The sequence below is a fragment of the Cornus florida genome, unplaced genomic scaffold (genome assembly GCF_030987335.1).
Source record: "Cornus florida cultivar Cherokee Brave unplaced genomic scaffold, ASM3098733v1 CherokeeBrave_3.0.0_Hap2_Chr05, whole genome shotgun sequence".
Classification (NCBI taxonomy): Eukaryota; Viridiplantae; Streptophyta; class Magnoliopsida; order Cornales; family Cornaceae; genus Cornus; species Cornus florida.
The window spans coordinates 13,564,261-13,588,798 of NW_026775575.1; the positions used below are offsets into that span (position 1 = coordinate 13,564,261).

At 36.7% G+C, this 24,538-nt stretch overlaps 2 protein-coding genes across 8 annotated transcripts in view; both read right to left on the reverse strand.

The window, feature by feature from the left end:
• The window catches only part of LOC132306128 (tRNA dimethylallyltransferase 2), a 73,506-nt gene extending 65,998 nt beyond the window's left edge, over positions 1 to 7,508 (reverse strand). For 2 of the 7 annotated variants that reach the window (XM_059803373.1, XM_059803369.1), the window contains exons 1-3: positions 7,158 to 7,504; positions 6,999 to 7,053; positions 6,806 to 6,885 (exon numbers count right to left, since the gene is read on the reverse strand). In XM_059803373.1, the coding sequence (XP_059659356.1) occupies positions 6,806 to 6,885; positions 6,999 to 7,053; positions 7,158 to 7,349 (327 nt within the window). In that variant the 5' untranslated portion in view covers positions 7,350 to 7,504. Of the gene's footprint in view, positions 1 to 6,805; positions 6,886 to 6,998; positions 7,054 to 7,157 lie in introns of all 7 variants that reach the window. The other 5 variants (XM_059803374.1, XM_059803371.1, XR_009481830.1 and 2 more) reach the window with 4 other exon arrangements.
• Positions 7,509 to 15,611: 8,103 nt separating this feature from the next.
• On the reverse strand, positions 15,612 to 24,143 carry LOC132306130 (pleiotropic drug resistance protein 2-like). Its single transcript, XM_059803376.1, has 20 exons — positions 23,516 to 24,143; positions 23,030 to 23,150; positions 22,686 to 22,774; positions 22,344 to 22,428; positions 21,823 to 22,113; positions 21,660 to 21,750; positions 20,435 to 21,335; positions 20,183 to 20,343; positions 19,954 to 20,057; positions 19,682 to 19,832; positions 19,511 to 19,591; positions 19,002 to 19,102; positions 18,401 to 18,733; positions 18,024 to 18,314; positions 17,854 to 17,937; positions 17,461 to 17,594; positions 17,139 to 17,366; positions 16,802 to 16,973; positions 16,451 to 16,705; positions 15,612 to 16,140 (listed from the first exon to the last, which is right to left on the reverse strand). Exons 1-20 carry the CDS (start codon positions 23,887 to 23,889, stop codon positions 15,871 to 15,873), a joined length of 4,317 nt encoding a protein of 1,438 aa, XP_059659359.1. The 5' UTR covers positions 23,890 to 24,143; the 3' UTR covers positions 15,612 to 15,870.
• Between the last annotated feature and the right edge of the window lie 395 nt (positions 24,144 to 24,538).

The following is a 24,538-nucleotide window of genomic DNA, read 5'->3' on the forward strand; positions in this document are numbered from 1 at the left end:
CCAGATTTTACGCGATCAGCGCTATCCCTTCCAACCACAGGAGCGCCCTGAGAGAGAATCTTGTTCCTTCAAGAAGAAGGACTGGGCTAAGAACTACAATGCTATTATTGGCAGACTACAGGATGACACGGTAGTGGCAGCGAAGGAGTTAGAGGCTGAGGAGGCGGCAGCAGCGGCGGTAGCAGCAACAAACTCGGCAGCGGACGACGTACCAGTCGGTCCGGCTGCCGTGCGTGCAGATGCCACAGAGCAGCACTCTCTAGTTGGGTCGCCCATACACTTTCAGGAGCAGACTCAGGATCATTATTCTTTAGATCCATCACCTGAGGCTCCAGACCACATACTCAGCTTTGGAGAGCGTCTTCAAACTCTGGAGGACTCAGTGGCATCTATCCGAGCAGAGACTGTCTCCATTAGAGCTGACATTGCTTCTCTCCGCACGGATGTCATGACCGCATTTAGAGATCTATCCAGAGACATCCGCGGAGCCCACCCTGCCCGTCCTGCCTCATCCACCTGATATTCCCAATTCTTCCTCTTTTATATACTTGATCTTTGTGATACTTGCTACATTTTTGTCACTGTATATTATTTTTATAGCCAGCCTATCGGCTTTGATTTTATGATGTACTATGCACTTTATCCTGTTTTATTTATGCTTTCTTTTGGATGTCATATTCTTCTATTGATATATCTATTTGTGATTGACTCCATCAGGTGCATCCCAGTAACTTCAGTGAGAGAGAGTACTGCCCAAAATTTTCAGGACCACCCTTATACATCTCTCTATTTTCAGTTGCTATCCTATTTACACTTGCATGTCCACTGTGCACTGTGATTATCCCTTTTGTTATCTGATGAGTTTTATCCAAGTGCCAAAATTTCATGACCACAGTTAATCCCAAGTTTGGGGAGGCTATGCCACCTACTTTGGATACTTCTGTTCCGGCTATTCTTTGCTATAGTTGCACTGGTATACTCTTTCCCTTGTTCTCTTTGCACACTGAGAACACTGTGCCATTTAAGTTTGGGGATAATGGTGTTTTGCAGTCTTTGTTTTAAAATTCAAAATTTTGAGCATGACTTGTGTATTTGAGGGATTTTCTATGATTGGTCCATGATTAGCTATGACTTTGATCTTTTGAGAACTATATTGCTTAAAATTTAAAAATTGCTTGACTTGAGATTCCAATACTCCTTGTATGCCTTGTGGATGCCATTTAGGAGTAAATTTTTTGAAAGATTGATATCTTGCTTACATTTGTGGTCCACATCATCCTGATTTTGTGATTGTTTTGAGATTCACTCTAAGATTCTACACTAGCACAGGGGCACACTAGCATTTATTTGTGGGATGCATGCTTTGTTGATTATTGAATTGGTTATATCCCAATTAGGTTAGTAATGTATTGAAAGCTTTCATTCTTGATAAAGGTGGATAACAAACCCTTTTCATTGAGTAGCCGGAATTCTAGCCTCATCAAGCACTGAATTTCTCGCGCCGAAAGGTGGAGGGCCCAAACTCTAGGTTAATAATTGAAAAAAAAAAAAAAGTTGCAAAAGTAATAAAAAGTGAGAACTTCTCCTAAAAGGTGAGAAGTGGGAAATGATTAGATGGAGGTTGTCTTGATTTGTAACTTAGTTGATTTGAGTTTGTAAGTCCGTAGGGGTGTTTGAACACCTAATGCCATAAAGTCGTCCAGTTTGGGAGTCATTGACCTAACGCTCGACCTCGTGGATCACTAGAAAGCTTAATAGATCAACACATTGCACTATGCTTCCATCTTTGATCCCAAAAAAATAAATAAATAAATAAAAATAATAAAATAAAATAAAAAATCGAGTAAAAAGAATAAGCGTACCTAGAACAATAAAATTTTAATAAAAGGTCCACTCTTTGTTTTGATGATTGGGACTAGATTTGTGTACTAGTTTGAGGGTAAGGATGTGATTAATTCTTTAGTTGGCTAAGATAGCAACACACTTGATGCCGGTCCACTCAAAAAGGATTATAGTGTTGTTTTAATTTGCATGATCATTTCTTGATGCGTGGAGGACCATATTTGCTTGTTTGATGTTGAAATTTTGAGAGAATGCTTGGGAATGGTTGAAAAATTGCATACTTGAGATAGTTTTCTCTCAATACTTGTTTGCAATATTGGTACCTCTTTTGAAAGAATGAGCTTAATGTTTGTGGGTATCATTTCTGGAAACCCTCACTAGACTTCACTCGTCCACTAGGGGTTTAAAAGGCTTGTTGCATATGCTAAATGCAATCGTGTTCCCTACGAAAGTGGCGCTATCCATTTATTATTTTCTAGTTCATACTTGTATAGTTGTTCATTTCATTCCTTTACTTTCTAGTTCATTGGTAGGGACTAGCAATATTTAAGTTTGGGGATGTGATGAGCTCTGAAAAGTGCGCATTTAAACCCCTTAAGCTTAGGTGTTCTAGGACCTTTATCTATCTTATATTCCTGCTTTAGATTGATTTCGTATTATTTCCATTTTCAGGTACTTATCCCCAAAATAAGCTAACTCGGCCAAATAAGAGCAGAAATGAAGCAATTATGGGATGAATCAAAGAAATGAGCAAAGTAGAGCAAAAGGAAGCAAATGGTGGAATTTCATCAACTTCGATCGATCTCAAGAAAAGTTCAATCGATCCAACTTTCATCGATCTCAGCACTTCAAGATGGATCTTAGCCATGTTTGTCCCTATTCAAAGATCTCAAAGTTCGATCGATCCAACTTCAATCTCTGATCAATCGAACCATCTTGTCCTTATCCAAATGATTGATCTTATCCAGACTATACCACCCTACCAACCACTTTTGTGCTTTTCCCAAATATCTCAGATTTGTTTTTATCCAAAAAGGCGCCGCCATAGAGGATCGATCCAACTTCAGTTCGATAGATCTCATCCATGATCGATCGATCTCACCACAAGTTCGATCGATCAAACTTCCCAAATCCTGAGAAAATCCAAATTCCAGCTCATTAAAAGTTGTCTCATATCCAATCATTGGAGGAATATTTAGTGTACGAGCCCAGCTCATTTTGGGTGATTTTTGACCTACCTATATAAAGAATATGAGCCACTTTTTGACATATACTCATATACTTGGAGGCTTAGATAATTAGAGGAGGATGAGGAGGCTAGAGACACAAGCTTGGAGATCTTCCATCAACCAAGAAGAGGAGCAATATCTACCATGGAGTTAGCCCTTGAGGGTTGGAAGACATCATCCATGAGTGGCTAGACATCCTCTTGGGGCTAGAGTTAGCCCTAAGCATGCTTTCTACATCTTGATTTATGTATTTTTTAGGGGATTTGTATTGTGATACATGTTTTGACACCTTTATATATATAAATCTTGTTTATTCAATAATTTGTATGGTTTAATGCTTCCAATTGATCATTTCATTCTATCCATATGTCTACGTATACTAGAATAGATGTTCATGTATTTGTCTCTATTTCTTGTGCTATTAATGCATGTCTATGTGTATTAATGCTATAAATTTAAAGATTGTCAAGACATAGTGCTTAATGGAATGTTCTTGTACTTTATTTGATGGTTCATATTCATTCCTTGATGGATTGTACCTCTCCCTTAGTTTAATTAGTTTAATTTCATGTCATTAGCTTAATTGTAGTGTAGTGATAGTTTAGATGTTAAATGGAAGGACAATCCATGCTTGTTGTTTGATGTTCCATACTTATGAATGCAAGTGGCATATTTCTCTAATTTTGTGATATGTTTGGATTATGAGCTTAAAGAGGAATTAACGGCTTAGTTTGATATATTGTGCTATTCATTGTGTTGTCTAGACAATATATGCTTAATTAGTCATCCATACTTATTGAAACAACCACACACACACACCATTGTTACAATACATGCCTTTCCCCTCATTAATCATTCATTAAGAGTGTAGAAGAGCTATGCTTAGTGGTGATCTCTAAACCCCAAGATCTCTCTCTCTCTTATTTTACCTCTATTGCATTTAATTGTCTAGTTTAGTTTAACTTACATCTTAGCATAATTCAACCACCAACCAATCTTTTGATCACTCGACCTACTAACCCTAATCTCGGTTCCACAACCTAGTACGACCCTCCATCCCTTGGGACGATCCCTATTCACCCTTGCTATATTTTTAGTTAGCGGTAATAGTGGCATTTATAAATGTAAACCTTGGCCACACTCACTTGCACACAAATTTGGTCGCGTCGGCGACGGGCACACCAGGAACCCCTTATGCCAATGCGACATACTCTACAATGATTAAGTGTGTTCAACAAGCAACTGATTGATTCACCGCAAGTTATCCTCCAGGGATGGGAATTCTTCAGATTTCTGGAATAAAGTAAGATCCCATTCACACAACTAGATGATGATTCTCAAAATGTGTGTCATAAACTCGCATTGGCTTGTTGGAGATCTTGTACCACCAGGAGATTGTAGGTGGAGTCTCTGACTCCTAGGTGTGGGTTCCCTCTTCCCAGGGACGTTTTGATGTTCAATCCTTCTTCAGATGTCTTTCAGATGTTCTTAGAGATTCTTTCCTGGGGAATACTATTTGGCGCTCAAAGGCCCCCCCTTTTTTTTTATTGGACCTCTGTGTTAGGGAAGATCTTAACTCAAGATAATCTAAAGAGAAGGAGATAAGTGGAGGTAAATTGTTGCTACATGTATAAGAGAGATGAAGAAACGGTTGATCACCTTCTTCTGCATTGCCCAATGGCTTGGGACTGCTAGGTCATGTTGTTGGGCGTGGTAGGAGTTCTGGCTGATACCTAGCTCCTCCAAAGACTTGGTGAAGGCTTGGAGAGGTTGTATAGTGAGGGCCCAAGCTGTGATTTCTTAAAGGTTACAGCTTTGTGCGTTTGGTGGTGATTATAGCTTGAAAGAAATTGGAGATCCTTTGAAGGAAAGGAGAATTCTACTGGTGGGTTGAAGTTCTCCATTATTACCACTCTTTTTTTGTTGGGTTCTAGGGAGAAATTGTAATTCCATGGCAGAGATAGTTGATTTTTTTGGACTCTTTTGAGTGTTTAGAGACCCTTTTTGGTGTAATTCCTTGTGATTTTAGGGCTTCCTTCCAAACCTTTAATTTGGCACTTTACTTCTCTAGTTTCATTGATCAAAACAATATTATCAGAAATTAACATACACCATTGAATCGTAGCCTGGCTGTGTCTTCTCAGTTCATTTACAACTAAGGCAAAAAGATATGGGCTTAGTGTTGAAACTTGATGTAAGCATACAGTAAATGAAAATTCACATGTTTCCACCAATCGTTCAGCCTACAGCCACACATCCATCATGCATGACCTTTATTGTGTTAGTGGGTTACCAACTCTGTTAATCGAGCTGTTCAGAATAGTAGTTTCCAACTCAGTTTCAAACTCACCAAAAAAACCTAATCTACCTCTATGTTGCCTATAAATACATAACACTAGGACAAATCACATACACAAAATATGGTATTGAAGGCATACTTTTATGAGTTTTAAGAGTGCATCTTTTTTCTTTTACACTCATCATCTGCATTTAGTTGGTGAGTGTAGTTTATCTGTGTTGACAATCTTTGATGTGTACTTCTAAGACAAGTTCAAAACTGCCGTTCAATTCACAACCAAATTAATGCCTGGACGACTAGTGGCTGAGACCAAATCGATAGAGAATCAGGTGTGTGAGGAGCAAACACTGTTGACGAGCTTAGGCACTGCCTGGAGACTTTTTGAGGAAAAAGTTTGGGGTCCTTTTGGTCGAGAGGTAAGTTGGTAACTAGAAGATTCTTGGAACAGAGTCTATTAACTTAGGCTGCAAACCTTCTTTGTTGATAGTGAATTTGGTTTGTCTGGACTAGGTCCCATGTTTTTTCCCTTTGTTACTGTTTTTCACATAAAAATCTGGTATCTACTACTTATGCTTGTACTCCTTTCTATTATTGTGGATTACTAAAAATTTTATTATAAGCTATATTTTAAGATTAATTTTTTGTTAAATTTGTTTTAATTTTAAAATCAGTTAAAACAATTAATTAATTCTACAAGACCTCTTCACCATATCTAGGTCTAGATCAGTGGACCGTGCGCAACTCTCTATCAAAAAGCCTAAGATCCAATCCTACAAACTTCCAAGGTCAACAATATTGGCTATCACTTTTCAGCATGGGGGTGAAAAGAGATAAATCAGTTAAATACAAACACATAAGAGAAATAGAGAGAACAGATAAGAGTGTGTGTGTCTGTGTGTGTGAGAGAGAAAGAGAAGGAGATAAGAGAACAACTGCAAAGCAAGAATAGAACTGTTGTAGGGGAAGGAAGTCATTGTAGAAAGAAAAGGGATTGATAGAAAGAAGCATGAAGAATTTGTAGGGACCCCTCCCATAATCAAATCTCTTTTCCCATCAAATCTATCCATTATGAATCTGTATGGCTTACCATTATAATCCTTCCCAATCCCTTTCTCTTACCCATTCGATAGGCAACAAAGGAAATAATATTACAAACCAATTCCTCGTTTCATCCAAAATGAAATGCAGCCAAGAACATATAACAGATACCCAGCACACGGATTACAGACATAGACAAAACACCATGAATAACCAGAACTTCAATAACCAAAAAGGCCAAAACCCAATCCAAGTAAGTGTTATGCTTGGTACATCAAAAATTCACAATCAATGAAGCAATTCCATCAAAATTTTAATTAGAGTCAGGGACAGGTAAATTAGCTAGTTGAAAGATGATGTGGAATTCAATGTGAGAGAGAGAGGGAGAGAGACTCACAGGAATAGCAGCATCCCTAAAATCCTTTGCTGTGAATTCAATGTCTGGGCTAACTATGCCCAAAAGATGATGCGGCACTCCTACAGTCAAAACCCCATAATATATATAAGACCAAATAAATGGCACAAATTTACATATATACATACATAAATATGTGTGCGCGCGTAGACGGAGATAGAAAAATAAATGTAACCTTTCTGGTCTTCAAGGGGAATTTTATTGGTGAGAACATCTAATCCTTTGTAAACCTATCAAATGAAACAGACAAAATTTTGAAAGCGCCGAAGATGCTACAACGAGACACAAGAGTGAGCCCCCAAATATATGTATAATAACTATAGAAACACAAAACCTGCATAGAATCAGAATTGATAATCTCGATTGGGAAGTGGGAAGCTAGGTCAACGGAGAGTCGAGATTTGCCAGAACCAGTTGGCCCCATGACGACCACTACCTTCGGCTTTGCTTTTGGTTTAGGGTTTTCTTCCTCCGCGCTTCCACTCTTAGGGTTTAAGAGAAACTGTGTTTCACTGCCACTCTCCATCTCTTGCTCTCTTTCTAGACGGGTGTCCGGTGAGGCGTAGCTAAAGCGAACTGCGAAACTGAATTGGGGTGGTGTGAACTCCGGCAGTCGCAAAATCTATATCCACTGCAAAATTCCCTCCTGTTGCACAGTGCCTGGTTTTCTCCGAGTAATAAGTGGATCACGGTAGATGTAGATGTAACTGTGGGCGCTTGACCATTTACTCGTAAATTCAAATATATACCCACTTATTTATTTATATACTTAATCACTTTTATATGGAAATAAATAAATCTTATTACATTTTCCCCCACTCAAACTCGCAACGCCTTCATTATGACTCGGATCATCTGCCTACTCGGGGTATTTAGACTTAGCGCTTGGCGTGACACCGATTAAAAACTAGGTCCGACTCTAATACCAACTGTAACAGGTAGGTGTTTATCTATTTACCCAAAAGCTCGAACTATTGAGTAGTACTAAATGTCCACCTATTTATACCCAATCACTTTCTCATCCGATTTCAATATGAGACAAATGACACTTGTTACAGTAGTCCATGTCACTAAATATATTGGGTAAACAAAATTTTAAAGACCCTCTTTCAGCGTTACATTGGCATAAAAACTTTAAGAGCAAATTGCAAAAAATTCCAAGGGGTATTTTTAACTAATGTCCATTTAAGTGGTTGTCTGAATGAATTTTTTGGATGAGATTACTCCTTAACGTATTATTCTTTAGACAATTTATTTATTTTTCTCTCTCTCTCTCTTCTCTCTCCGCGTCAAGCAAGTCTTCTCATTCCTTCACACACAAAACTAACAGCAGATTGAGAAACCCAATTATGAAATCACAACAATTTTCAAGTAGCAGGTGGTGGAATCAAAACAATATATGATGAGATGATAAATGCATTTCTCTTAAACTAAATTACTTAAATATCCTTTATAATTAGATTATTGTGAATTGAATAGAGGGCAACGATATCTTTTCACATTAAAAACTTTCATATTTTTAGGTCTTTAACTTGAGTACATCGACTACAACAATTTCGTTTCAAAAAGTTACATTGGGATATTTTGTGTTCTCCAAGTAAGTAATTAAAAAAAAAAATCAGATTTGAAAAAGAAGTTATGTTACTTTTTAATTGCCAATTTTAGTCCAACTCACCTTGCAGTAGTATAATTCAATTAAGGAAAATAAATAAATTGAACTAAGGAAACATGGCAAATTATTAATTATTTTCCTTAAAATAATTAACTGTTATAATGGCTGGTAAAGATCAAATACACTGAAGGAGTTCTTGAGCTGCTTAATTTTTCCATCTTCTATTCCAATGCAATTGTGGATATTCTCTCTCCTGTACGGTTGTACTCAATTTGATTTTATTAATTATACATAACTTAAATATGATTTTATTGGCTTTTCATTTTTTTATTTTTTTAGGTATGTTTCTTTGCTGCTTCACATACCTTGCTTGACGGAGAGAAAAAAAATAAATAAATAAATTGTCTAAAGAATAACTTGTTAAGAGGGTAATTTTATCTGAAAAATTCCCTCAAACAATCACTTAAACGGATATCAGTTAAAAACACCCCCGTAGGATAGTTGAGGAGAGTTTTTTGGCAAAAATATTTATAAAGGGGGTTTTTCGCAACTGACTAATAGTTGAGGCCCAAACATTAAACATTATATAACAAATACCGTATAAGTTATAATAATACAGATGGTGGACACGGATTAATATTGGAATTATCAATTTAGCCCTTACTTCATTTTTCCTCCTAGTTTGATGTCATGCCCTTTAGGTCTCGGATCTCAACGAAGGAGAAGGTTGGTGTTGCATCTGAGGCTTGGTTCGCCCTTCCTCTCTCGTTTTCGTGGCTGCTCTAAAATTGAAGTGGTTTGTGATAAGTGCTGAAATATGCACATTCCAACTAGTATTTTAGGACCTTAATCTATCTTTATTTCCCTACTTTAGTTCTAATTTGTGTTTTTATTAATTTCAGGTCAATAAAGTTCAAATGGGTTAAAAACAATTCATTAAAACCTTTTTGGTTTGTGATAAAGGTTGAAATATGCACATTCCAACCGGTATTTTAGGACCTTAATTTATCTTTATTTTTTCGTTTTATTGTTTTTATCAATTTCAAGTCAATAAGGTTTAAACGAGCTAAAAACAATTCATTAAAACCTTTTTAGAGTCAAGCAAGCAGCCCATCGTTCGCAAGTTCTGCGATCGATCGTAGCGAATCCGCGATAGTTTGCAAGTCAGGCAAGCAACGTCATCGTTCGCAGCCAAAATTGCGATCATTCATGCAAATCGTGATCGTTCGCACTGCCATGTTATCGTTCGCTGCCACGTTGCCAGGATAAGGATGAATATGCCAGCTAGCTGCGATCGATCGCAGCCAAGTTGTGATCGATCGCAACTTGCCTGGTAGCAGATATTTTTGTGCGCAGTTTTGCCGGATCTTCACCTACTAAGGGACCACGGGATTGCATCATTTTAGGGCATATATTTCTGACCTATTTTGGGCTCTTAGGGTCTTGTATAAAAAGGGAATTGAACCATTTGTAAATGTTAAGCTTTCATTTTACATAGATAGTTTTATTTTTAGAGTGAGAAAGTTAAAGAGAGAATTAGGGTTTGTGAGGAGAGAAAAGTGGAGGCAAGGAAAATATCTCTAGATTTACACACTTTCTCTTTCTAGGGTTTCAAGACAAAGAAGAAGAAGAGGAAGAATATGAAGCCATGTTTAGGGATTGCTCTTAAGGGCTTATTGACCACATCCACCTCCTCCATAATTGGCTAGACTTCTCCTTAGGGCTTGGATGGACCCTAAGCTTGTAATCTAAACCCCTGTCTTTCATCTTTTCAGGGATTTATATCTTGTGATTTGTGCCATAGTCTTGTGTATATAATGAAACTTGGTTTTTCCTATAGTTTCTATGATTAATTCTTCCTATTGATTTTCTATGCGATTACATGTTATCTTATGTGTAATTATTTGAGGATTATTCTCTACACTAAATATTTTTACTCATTGTATTTAGTGATGGCTATGTATGGTTTTTATTAGATGCAATTGTAAATTAATTTGATGGATTATGGCTTAGACTTGATAGGTTGTGCTACACCTTAGTTTACTTCTTGTTAAGTAGACAATTTATTCTTGAATTGATAGTCCATGTCTTATTATTGTAAATTGCATTATTCTCTAGATTGATGTGTGTTACAATTGTTAATTGGTTTGATAGATTTTGCTTAGGCTTGATGGGTTGTGCTACACATTAAAGTAATTGTAGTTAGGTAGACAATTCATACTTGAATTTGAAGGTCCATGCTTATTATTGCAATTCGTAGTTGTATCTAGATTACAAGAATGTTTTCCCCAATTAATTGAAAGTATGTGGTTTAGTGAATGAGTTTAGTGGTGATTCTTATGCCCTAAGACCTCTCTTCTTATCATTTAAACACAATTCATTTAGTTTAATTTCCATTGCATGTTTTATTAAGTGAATTTTAGAGTAATCAACCAACCCAAACCAAACCATCTCTTTCAATGTTTTGATTCACTAAAGTCAAGTTAGATTCCAACTATGTGTTTAATCCTTGAGGACGATCTCTTCTCACTATACTTCATTGTATAAGTGTTAAATGGCTTTTATAAATTGTAAAAGTTGATACTCATTTAGCACATTTCTTAATATTCTAAAATTAACACGTTATTGTGCAACACACAAGGAAGCATCAAGTTTTTGGCGTCGTTGTCAAGGATTAAATCACATTGTTTTGAATTAAACCGTAAATCCACGCCAAAGAACCATCAAGTTTTTAGCGTCGTTGCTGGGGATTAACGGTTTTGTTGGAATTAAATTAGACAATAGTGTTCATTTGATTGCTTCTTATTTTTATTACTTTCTCACTTTCTCTTCTATGTTCAATTAGGTACTTGACTACAAAGAAAACGAGCTTTAAATTCCTTGTGACCTTTGTAAGCAATTCTTGAAACTCTTACAGCTTAATTGTTCATTACTTTATGCTTGCGAGATAGTCCTTGTTGAGGCTATCACATTGTTCATATGTTGTCTAAGCATAGGTCTGCCTTTAGAACCAAGTTATGGGGACCACTACATCCCTTCTCTTTATGACCCTCCATCATATTTTGATCCTTTTGAAATTGAGTCCAATGTGCTACAAGAATCACCATTTTCATATGGACTTGATGTAACGACCTGGGTTTGATTCAACCCGGTACTACAGTGATGAACCGAAGATTGACCCGATAGCAGATCCAGATGCGGAAGCAAAAGATAAGACAACTGTCTCCCAAGGCATAACACACCTCTAAGACCCTAAGGTGACCTTCCATGAGGTCTCGGAACCCAAAGGGATAAGTGCGGAAGTAAGAGATCGGAAAGGTAACAATTAAGCTTCAGGGGCAAAATGGTCATTTCACAGAGAAATGGATGCTACCAAGCATACCATTGGAAAGAAAATGAAAAATTAACAAAGTTAGACTCAAGAATCGCATGATTCGGAGTCCGGATGGCAAAGATATCAAGTCCTGAAGTCGAAGGGACGGAAACCCTATCCCGGTTCGAACCAAAAACCGATATTATCAAACTAAAACTTTAATAACTTGAGCTAAAAATGGAATCTGAATCTCTAATTGGTACCATTGGAAATCTTATTTCAACGCGGTCAGTTTAGACACAAGAACGGACCAATTCCGAGTTAAAACGAGTGAGATATGACCTGTTGAAGAAAGATGTCTGGAGCAGGAACAGTACTCCCGGGCGCCCGCCCAAAACCCTCAAGAACGGACCAATTCCGAGTTATTTCGACGCGGTCAGTTTAGACACAAGAACGGACCAATTCCGAGTTAAAACGAGTGAGATATGACCTGTTGAAGAAAGATGTCTGGAGCAGGAACAGTACTCCCGGGCGCCCGCCCAAAACCCGCAGGCGCCCGCCCAAATGGGCAGAACCGTGGGAAATGGTGCGGAGCAGCCCTGTGCTTGGCGGGGGCCCGCTCAAATGGGCAGAACCCTGGGTCAATTGCAGAAACAGTGTTTTAGCAGAAAAACGAGTTTGCGACGCGGTTTTCGAGGCCAAGATGACATTTTTCAGAAAAACACGAAGAAGAAACTCCCCCTAAAATCACATTTTCTATGTAACAGAGTCAAAAACGGAATTTATTTCCCAAAGGAAATACCCAAAATGCCCTTAAGCTAGAATTTTCAACAAATAAGTGAAATGAATCCGTAGGAGGCTCAAAAAGCATACGAAAGGGTTTTTCGTGAAAACGATCATGCATGCAAACGTAAATAGTAATTTTGAGCGCGCGGGAATGGTCCGTGACTCCCTGAAATGGCCGAGTCAAAATCCGACCCCCCAACGGCAAAAAAGGCAAAAATGAACTTAAAATGGAAAACTTGAAAACTAAAATCAACAAATGGTTTCAAATTACCGTTTGGCCCTTGGCCACACTTCATACAAGAATAAATGAGACCTAGTGGAGGTGCCGGAACACACTTTGCACCACCCAATTTGAAAATGAACCCTTAAAGGCTAGAATTTCACTATTTTTGCCCAAAATGTAAAATGTTAAACCAAAATGTAAAACCTAAAACAAAATGGTGTTTGGCCCTTGGCCACACCTCATACATGGTAAATGAATGACAAATAATGAATTTCATACACAATGTACACGCCGGTGCAAAAATGACATGTTAAAACCCTAATTTTCATACTTTTCTCATTAAGGGCAAAATTCAACATTTTTCAATATACTTGGATTTCAAATGAAGTTTGGCCCTTGGCCACATTTCATATACATCAAGTAGACATCAAAAGTGTTCTTAGGCACATGCTACAAGTCTCAAGGCAAAAATAATATTTTTGACCTAACTATGAATTACAACTTAAAAAGTAAAAATCAAGCATGCTAACACTTGCATGTGAACAAGAATGCATTGAAGGAAACTTCAAATCTCCAAACCACCCAAGGCAAGTGCAAATCTCCGAAGCTTGAATCTGGTACCTGATCAAAACCCCCAGTAACTTCGGGGTGAGTAAACAAGACTAACAAGTTTACTCGTAGAGAATGAGCATGCATGACTTGATTTCTTTAAGATTTTTAGACTGACATGCAATAGTTCAAATGAATCATGCCACCTAACGTCTATGTCAAGATTTGACTCAAGGATCATCCTAAGCTACCGTAGTGTAATATCTACAAAAAAAATCATGATATGTATACACATATGAAACAAGTCAAGGTTGGGATAACCCAAGGAACACGACAAGAAGTGATATATGGAATCGAGGACAAGGCATAATATCTATGCAATATTTAGCACGATTGGAGCATTTCCATTTAACAAGACAAGATTTATACATAAGTTCAAAGACAAGGCATAATATCTATGCAAGTAAACAAGATTGGGACATTCTCATTAGCAAGACAAGAGTTAAACATGAATCAAGAACAAGACATAATGTCTATGCAAGGACAAGGCATAAAACCTAAGCAAGGACAAGGCATAAAATCTATGCAATTCAACAAGAATGGGATAATCCATATAACACGATGGTAAGTATACTTGAAATCACGAATGAGGCATAATATCTATGCAAATGACAAGATTGAAGCATTTCACATGAAATGACGAAGTTTAAATCCTCAAGAAATAACAACTTGAAATTTAAAGAGTGAAATCAACCAATGTGGAAACTTGGATATCGTCCGGATTAAAACCGTACTCTTGGGATCACTTTAGGGTTACCAACCCAAGGGTACCTTCCCCTAGTCTTGGGATCACTTTAGGGATTATCAACCCAAGGGTACCTTCCCCTATTCTTGGGATCACTTTAGGGATTATCAACCCAAGGGTACCTTCCCCTATTCTTGATTGATATCCCAAGTCCCAAAATCAACAAGTTGTGCAAGTCAAGATTGTATAAATATACAAGAAATGCATTAACCACGTTTCAAACACAACCAAGATTTTGGAACACGCAAGTCATGCCCTAAGTACTCAACTATAATGGCATGTGAAATGTCAAGAAATCATAGTATGCAACTATATAGACAACAACCAAGATATATAACGCATGGAGTTCATTGAAGTAAATATATCACAAGTATAAGATACATGATTTAATTACTTTCTAAGCAACACGTGTAATAATTCATTCCAAGACAATTATGCATGTTGAAAAATGAAAAATGAAAAATGAAAAAAGGGAAACATTACAAATTGTGTATTTTCTTCTTTTAATTCGGTTGGATATAAGAGAAGATAATAAGCTCATAATTTACTATACTTGTTAGGAGAGAAGGAAACACAAAGTTTTAATTATTTTACCATTATATCCAATACTATTTATAACAGTACAATAATTTAAAATTGGTATAATTTAGGATAATATTTAATTTAAAACTTGTATGATAGTCCTTTTGTCTTCCCTCCTTTCTTTGTCCATTTTTGGGCGGATGAAAATTTGTAAAGGAAGGAGGATGGGTTATCCTTCCTATTCTCCTATTCTCATTTCTTTCCTTACATCATCTTTACCGAACAAAGAAAAATCGTTTCTTCCTTCCTATTTTCTCTCCACCCCTCATCTTTCCTTCCTATTGAACGCAACATTAATGTTGCATATTCATATGAAAATGCTTATGTTATAGATTTTTATAATTTGCATGCTCGGTGTTTTGTTATTAATGAATGAAAGTAACTTCTTATGGCATAAAAAACTTGAACATGCTAGTATGGACTTTATTTCTAAATTTCCCAAATAATTTAACTTCTAAATCTGGGAAAGATAAAATTTAACTACTAAGTAAACAAGTTAAGTCTTATTTCAAAAAGAAAAAGGATATAACTAAATTTAGGATTATAGAGTATATAGATTTCTTTGGTTTTAATAGAGTAGCTAGTCTAGAAGGTAAGTCATATGTCTTTGGGGTTATAGATAATTACTCTAAATTCACTTGGTTGTCAAATCATGCACACAAAAATGAGGCACACAAGGTGTTCGTTAAATTGTGTAGGAGGGTGCAAAATGAGAAGGATTTTTAGTCCCTTGGGAGTTTATAGGAATAGAAAGTCTTACAACCTAGACATATAGAAATTGTATAATTTTGGCACATAGGAGAAATTGTATAATTTGGCACATAGGACCCTCAACAAAATGGAATGGAGTTATTGAGAGAAAAGTATAGATTACTTTAATTTGCCTAATCAATTCACAAATAAAAGAGAGCATATTGGTTGTGTTTCCAAAGGCACTTGATCTAATATTGTACAGAAGTAATCATGAAGTACTGTGGAAAAAGTATTACAAAATATTAATTATACATATTGATAACAAAAACAACCCAAGCCAAATTTAAAAAAAGAAAAAAGAGAATACAAATTAGAGAGGCAACAGTTTCTTTTCTCTCCTCCGTTTAACTACGCTAAAATACAATCATCTCAGGGAAATAAATGTGAACATTCTAAAGATCCTCCAGAGTGTAATGAAATTTCTCTATCTTCTTTGGAAGTTAAGGAACTTGATGCCATAAGCAAAGACCAAGAAGAAGAGGGCAACCCAACCAACATGGGCAAAAACCACAGGTACAAGGAAGTCATGCTCGAAACCCAAGTAATCTTTGAGGAATTCGTCCACTTGCACCCTAGTTCCATCGGTTAGTTCGATCTGAGTCTTCTTGTCACCCACTTGAGATGTGAAGATGCCATAGATTGTCCAAGCAACTGGAGAAGCCCAGTAGTACCACCTCCACCAGATGGGAATAAGCTGCAAATATTTTGAGCAGAAGTGTCATAATTTTGATTACAAAAGGAGATGCTTTCAAGTGATATGTACATGCACTGTGTCAAAACACATGAAATAAATTTGACAAGCCCATGTGATGTTTTTATGCTCAAAATTGAATGCATTTTACTTAATCATGAATATCAAGTATATTTCTAGAGACACCAATGAAGTCCTATATATTTTTGAAACAATTTGTTAAAGAATCTTTCCAGTGTTCTACTGTTTTTATGAGTAATTGTGGAATTTTTGTCGAAATTTTTTCAATACATTCAACATTTAGGATACATACCGGCCTGGGGATAAGGAAACCAGAGAATAAGTTCCAGAAGCTCAGGAAGAAGGACATGACGATAGCAGCAATTTGATAACCAGGAGTCAAAGCAACCACCATCATCCCGTACATTGTGAAGTAGGTAAAGCACATGAATATGAAGTAATAGAAGTACAAAACTTTATCTAACTTCCATTGGAATCCAATCATGGAGTAAAGAAGAAGAGAATAGAAGAAAGTTTGAACTAAAACATAAATAGTCTCTATGGCCACCTGCAGCAGAAAAAAAACAGAAGCATATTAGAAGTGTTAAAAGATACTATGTTCTCAATGAAAAGAATAATTTGAAGTAACTATTATCTTTTTTACCTGAGAAAATGCGTAAGGCAACTCTGAATACATTCCAGCGGCTCTTTCACGGTAGAAGACTGTTCTTTCAATTCCTACAATAGATTGCACAGCGGAAGCATTGGTGGCTCCAAGGAAAAGGACAGCCGCGTAGGTAGCTCCCAGCAGATTAAGCAGGTCTTGTTGCTTGTGTCTGTTGACAAAAAAGGATGCAATTGAACTTCGCTTTAGCATTTTTGTTTCATTTTACAATAGTAAAACAGGTTTACAACAATTAGCCCATCTCTCTTCTATATGTTTTGATTACATGACTAGGTAAATCATGCAGATAATAATAATAGTGAAATTTTATACTTACATTTCGTCTCCTTTGCCCCAGAAGATAACACCAAAGATAACACCAATAACGATTGTCATGAAGAATCTAATGGCATTATACTGTGAGTTCCTCCAGTATGACCAATGTTGTTTCCAGAAACAAGCCTTGCATTGAGTTATGAAGGATTGTGAGTATTTAGTGGGGAAGTAGAGGTCCTTGGAACCTGGTTCTGGAGTGCTTAGCTCCTTGATAAGATCCTGATTTCTCCTGGAAAAAGAAAAGGTCAAAAACAATAAAAAGATTAGTACACACTAAGAGAGAGAGAGAGAGGGAAATAAATGTCGTCTAGGATAATGCTTACTGATAGAGGCTGGAATTGGCGTAAATTTGTGCAAAATCAACATCAAGTTGACTCTCGACTTGAGAAGAGCTGACCTCAAGCATCCAGGTAGCTGGATTATAACCATCTTTAATCTTAGTAACCCCTGGGACAGCCTGCAAAAGGAGTTGTATATTAATCAAACTTGCATAATTGATGGTTGCAAGTTTAACACATTCTGCTTTTTTCAATATTTTCTAATCGAAGTGACAGTTTAGGAATCAATTATAGTTTATTAGCAACAAAGTACATCCTACATAGAAAGATATGGAGGAAAAGACATTGGGATTACTATAAAACACATTGGAATTAATTAATGTCCAAATTTATTTATGTAGTCAGCAAAAAAAAAAAATTTCAAAAAATAGTTCTCACCTCAAAATATTCTACAAGTTTGTGAGATTGACGACCAAGAGATCCAGCATAAATCACTTGTCCTCCTCTCTTCATCAACAGCAGCTGCAAGGAAACAACAATATCAATATCAAACAGAGCACATAAAATGATGACTTTATAACGAATAAGATACATGGAACAGACCATACCTCATCAAAAGCTTCAAAAATATCAATGCTCGGTTGGTGAATTGTGCACACAACAGTTCTCCCTGTATCCACTGTGTTCCTCACAGTACGCATGACAATTGCAGCAGCTCTGGCATCTAGTCCAGATGTGGGCTCATCCATAAAGATGATTGAAGGATTAGCAACCAACTCAACGGCGATAGTGAGTCTTTTTCTTTGTTCAGTTGAAAGACCATCTACACCTGGAAGTCCAACTAATGCATTCCTCAAAGGATTAAGCTCAACCAAATCCATAACTTCCTCAACAAACATCTACAATAAGAAATAAATAACTCCAGTCAAATTATAGTGAAATGGTAGAGAAAAAAAATCATATTTCTGGCGATCAAGTGACATACCTTTCGCGTTTCTGTGTTTACATCCTTAGCAAGACGCAGCCAGGCAGAGTATAAGACAGACTCATAAACAGTGACATATGGAGAATGGATATCATTCTGTTCACAGTAACCACTGACTCGAGCAAATGTCTCTTGGTTCTTTGGGTAACCTGAAATGTTTATGCTTCCTTCAATATAACCACCGGTCTTTCTCCCTGCCAACACATCCATCAAAGTGGTCTTTCCAGCACCACTAACACCAACTAATGCCGTCAGAACACCTGGCCTAAAGGCCCCGCTTACATCTCGTAGCAGTTGTAATCGGGTTTCGTCAACCCCTTGAGTCTTCATTTCCTGATATGTAAAACCATACGTATATTATATAAATATTATATTGGAATCACGATCTACACTTAATTTTATATGAGTCCCCAATTATATAGTTAAATTGAAATTATGTTTTGTAGTCTTAAATCTAAAACAATTTGATTAGGGACAAGTTCTAAATTAATACTGTGGATTTCTTTCTTATTTATTTATTTATTATTATTATTATTATTTTCATCCCTTGAATCATTGCTTTGTACATACTTGAAATATAAATCATCAGAGAAAGACTCACCACAGGCATATCGACATAGTAATTCACATGGTTGAACGAAAGTGAGAGTGGCTGGAAGGGCAACACCATTCCTCTTCCAGTATTCCCTTGAGGATTAATACCTGTAATGATTGACAAATGTTAGATAAGTAGATTAACAAGATAGCATACTAAACCATGTTAGTTGCAATGTTTGTTGTAAACAAGATGACATGAACTAAGGATACTCCTGGCGAATAGAAAGTATTAGATGAAGGCTTTTCAAGTATTAATATCTAGCTATATCACGTCAGATCTCAACTTTAGTGCCTCAAGTAACATCAAACTTTAGTGTCAATTTCTTAATATTTGTTAATGGTACATGAATCCATAACTAGTTCCGTTTTGGAAGATCCAAGTCATGTATTCTTGCTTCTTTAAGTCTCTCTCTCTCTGGTGCCCTCATTTGACACTTATCAAGTTTAATCAACAACCAAATTAGAATCAATAACCAAATTAGAGTCCGAGTATTAAGTTGAAAAATCAGAAACCTTCAGCATTCGATGTCCTCTGCCGCCTATTATTGTTATTATCATCCACTTCTGTGATTACAGCTTTAGAATCCCCAAGAGCTGAGATTGAATTTGGTAATAGAAAATCAGAAAATGGATCTTATTAACATCATAAAAATTTGAAAGAATAAATGATAAATATTGACTTACGGTTCAAGTATGTCAAGGCCAAAACGAAAAGAACATTAAAAAGAACAGACCACCCGAAAAGCGCTGCAACACAAACCCAATACATATACTCATCCACATATAGGCCCCTATCCTTTAAAAGAAGCTTTCCAACTGTAGAATTGGCCAAGGGCTGTTCCGAAAGAGAGAATAATAATATTAAACACACATGATATAATAATTTCAAATATGTATTGAGTTTGCTTCTCCTAAAGTGAATGCTAAAATCACTGTAAAATAGTTGGAGATCTTACATTGCTCCATCTCTCAGAAAGATACTCATTCATGGCAATGGCATTTTGGCCATACATCATAGGAGATATATAGTAGCCCCATATCATCCATGATTGAATGGCATCTGCACACCGAGAACCAAATGTTTATATTCATCGTTTAATACAAATATCTTGAAGGACGAAAGTGGCAGGTTGTCAATTATCGAACTGAATTTGTAATAATTCCCAGAACATGTGGATTTCTAACCTTTGGCAACGATGAAGCCTCCAAGCACAAAAACCAATAACAAGGTGAAGGTACCAAGTGTATTTGCAACAACCTGTGTTCTTCCAACTGCTGCAATGAAACGAAAGAGAGAGAGAGCCATCTGATGTATACCTAAGAAAGCCAACAACTGTTTGAAAAACCTGCACATGTTGGAAATATGTCAATAAACAGAAGTCTCATCAGAAAGACCTTCAAATTCAACTTGACTGAAGTATATGAATTTGTACTTACCTACTGGGAGCAGGTGCAAATCCAATGGTGTAATAAGTTAGAATTATCCATATCCCAGATTCCAAAAATGAAACGGGAATACGGAGGACCCAAATAGGCAAGGCAAAAGCCCATGCAGGATAGAACAAGAAATCTCTCTGTTTAAAAAACACAGGAAGTCTAAATACAGTCATCGCAAGCTCCTGCATTCCGTTAAACATCACATTAATGAGACTGAAAAACAACGCTCCCCAAAATTTTGCAGCATCCTTTGTTTCACCAGTTTTCATTTCCGTTCTTAGGAACACGGTAAGGGCAATTGTTGCCATGATTGTTATCTGGGTAGTTTTGAATATGTAGACAAAAGAGCTCCGCTTCATCAACAGCCATTCCCTTGAGAAGCCTGCCTTGAAGAGCTCCATATTGGAGATACCATACTTTTCAGTCACCAATGCAGCAGGATGGGCTTTAGACTTGTCGTATGGAATTCTAAGTTCTTCTAAAAGTTGTTGACCAATGTGAAAAGAGTTGAAGGCCTGTGCGAAATCAGGTACTGAGACATATCGGTAAGGTTGGTTCTTTTTGAACCAATATTGTTCTTGGTCCTTCTTGGAAGTTACTTCCTGAAGGAAGTCTGCAATTCCTTTCCTTTCTGGGCATTTGAATCCCATGTACTCAAAGAACTCTAGAATATTCTCTCGCGGACCCTGATAGACAATCTGACTATCCGAAAGTAGGATAACATCGTCAAAAAGATCAAATGTCTCAGGTGCAGGCTGCAATAGAGAGATGACCATGGTTACATCCATAATATGAACCATCTGCCTCATATATTTCACAATCTGAAAAGTAGTGGAACTGTCCAGCCCTGTTGATATTTCATCCATGAAAAAAGCTTTTGCTGGACCAACAAACATTTCCCCTGCATCGAGTAAAATTAGTACTAGTTAGAACATCATGAAGTGGTAACAAATTAAAGTACAAACAAGGATGCAGATGCCCTCTTGAACACTTACAAATCACAAGAGTATGTTTATATCATAGAAAATAGAATTTAGCTTTTGACATATGCTTTTTGTATACAGTTAAAGAAAGCAGCAAGGTCGTACACTACCAAGTGTGGGATTGTTCTCAAACATGGGTTAGAAATTTTATGTTGTAACATAATATACTAAATTTTTTTTTTTTAACAAAATGATTCCCTTCAGTAACATTTCCCAAAATTATATACGTAATTTACACATACCAGTAGTAACACGTTTCTTCTGTCCTCCAGATATTCCCCTTCTCATATCATCACCCACCATAGTATCAGCACAAATATCCAATCCAAGAAGCTGTTAGAATCATAAGATGTTAGGCTTGTTAAAAGGAACACAAAATACGAGCTTGATATGGAAGCAACATACCTTGAGAACATAATCTGTGATCAAACTGGTTTCCTGGCCAACCATGGCTGTGGCTTTCATGTATGCATCGATCTCAGGATCTGGTTTAATACCTGCTTCTTTCTCCCGTCTTGACAACTCTGCCAACATTTCATACCTGGTTCCAACTCCCAAAGAACGCCCGGAGAAATCCAATGTCTCTCGAACTGTCATCTCACCGTGGTGAAGATCATGCTGGCTAATATAAGCACATGTTCTCTGAGGAACAAATTCCTTGAATTCATGGCCACAGTAGGTGATTTTCCCTGTTACCTGTTCATAATCCCAAATTATAAATAAGTATATGAAAAAAATAATAGAATAATGATCAGTTTGATTGCCATGAAGACATTGGAAAATAAATGAAAGCTTAGAAATGTTTATTGTGAGCTTCCGAGGATTCTATTCTTTTCGCACATTAGCAACAAATGGTGTATAATCATGTGTATATGAGAGACTGACAGAAACACATAGGAAAAAGAAAATAAGATAGGATGACAAACCCTTAGATTATCATCAGGCTTCCCTGCAAGTGACTGTAGGAAAGTTGTTTTTCCTGAAGCAGGAGGCCCTAGGAGCAGTGTCATTCTGAAAGAACAAATTAGTCGGTAAATCGATAAATGGAACACAAAGGAAGTTCAAGGACTAAAAGATTTAAAAAAAATTCATATGCAGTGACATGAGTAGCTTAATCAAGAAAATCCATTATCCACATATAAGTTAAATGCCACTACCTATAATGATCTTTAATAAAAGATTTGTTTATTAAGAAAGATTTCCTTGATATAGCACATGTAATATTGATGTAAGAATAAAGTTAATTGTACAGGCTTTAATCTAAATACCTTGATGGTTTTATAATTCCACTAATATCCTGAAGAATTTTGATAACCCTTTTCTTTGATGGAGAAAGCTTAATCATTCCAAGAAATCCCTGTTCACATACAAATCAAAATTGAGAGAGCACCACCATTAGATAATGCAAACAAGAAAAGATAAAAACATTTTTTTTTTAAACAAAAAGGAAGAAAGAAAGAAAAAATGAAAAGAGTTATGTGTCATAAAAAATTTCCAAATCAGTAGCTTCAACAATTTGCGTTGTGGTTAAAGAACATCTTATATAATTTGCTGAAATGAATAATTGAAACTTGTGTGTCATTTTCCATTGCCAAGAAACAGAAAAGATTACCTCAATTGTATTAAGGGTGGAATTGAGAAGAGTGGGAAGTGCTCTTGTCCCAACATATGCATCTCCCTCCACAGATAAATTCTGGAATCTGATTTCAATTTTTGGAATTTCAATTCCAACCCTGTTTCCATGAATAACCAACAGTCAATTTTCATTCAAAAATAAAAATATAATAAATAAACAAAACACCAAAAACAATAAATCAAAAATTCTGAACCTATACTCTTCATTGGATTTAGACTCTTAAATTTTCATCTTAATTCTAAAACTCGTAATAATGAAAATATTATTGGGAGCACTTTACTAACAGGTCAGTGGTCTAGCTGTATCAAACTCTTACCAAAGGAATGTTAGGTTTAAAGTCTTAAAAGAACCAAGTGTGTGAGTACCAACGAAGAAGAAGAAGAAAAAAAAAAATATAGGTGTTTTGGATTTGAAATTAAAGAAAATTTAGTTCCAAGTTTTATGAGAATCAAGAAAATTAACCTGTCGGTTCGATCCCTAAGCCTTCTTAGGAATTTCTCGTTATCTTCCTCGACAACCTTGAGAATACTATCCATCAACTGCTTCTTGTCCTCAATTCCGAGGTTGGCAACATCAATTTCACCATGGACTACTCTACCATTACTCATCACTTGTTTCAACATCCCCTTTCTCATCCTGTCGTAGGTGGGCAGCCTCTCTATGGCGGCCCATTTCAGCTCCTCCTCGTCGTCCACCACCTGCCGCCGGCTGGTCTGCTGGAAAACGTCCGGCTGTCCCTGCCATACCTCTCGGATACTGTGCGACCCCCAACTCCTCTTGCTACTACTAGTACTCACCGTCCGAGAAAGATCGCCGCCGGCCAAAGCCACCGCCATTTTCTGGCTCACTTAATTTCTCCTCCTCGATTTAATTTCTTCTTCACTCAGATGATGATAAAAGATATCATGGACTACAATAAGTGAACACAATTTGAATCAATGAATTGATCTATACAGAGACAATTTCAATGGCCAAACGATTCTCTTAAGTCGCTTGGCTTTAGATATTTTGGAGGAGGACAAAGCAGATGGTTTATATAGAGGTACAGAAGTAAGAGAAGGACCAAGATTGAGTACACCTTTCTCTCTCTCTAAACTTCCTTCTCTCTCTTCAAAGTCAGTCGGTCAAAATGAGGCTGTTGTCTTTGAGAAAATATATTAAAAAAAAAAAAAAAAAACGAGGTGGTTGTTCCCGCGCAGAACAATGTTACTTAAACGTTGAAGCTTGTTGACCGTCTAGATGGGTTATATATGCCATTATTATTATTATTAGCTGTATTGTACGACGAATAACAATAGTTGTTGTGGGGCTTGTGGCGGCGGATGATGCTTGACTGTTTACATAAGCTAATGTACGCCGTGCCCGTCAAAATTTGTTCATGTATCGGATTTTAAGTACTTTTATTTTTAATCATCGGATTTAAGTAGTTTAATTAAATTAAAAGATGGTACTAATTTTCTACGAAGGTCACCATCATCTAGATGC

Coding starts and splice junctions, on each gene's coding strand:
- LOC132306130 (XM_059803376.1), bottom strand. CDS start 23,889: ATGGCGGTGGCTTTGGCCGGCGGCGATCTTTCTCGGACGGTGAGTACT. Junction 23,151..23,515: donor CTTAGGGATCGAACCGACAG/GTTAATTTTCTT, acceptor TCATGGAAACAG/GGTTGGAATTGAAATTCCAA. Junction 20,058..20,182: donor AGGCTTCATCGTTGCCAAAG/GTTAGAAATCCA, acceptor CTCGGTGTGCAG/ATGCCATTCAATCATGGATG.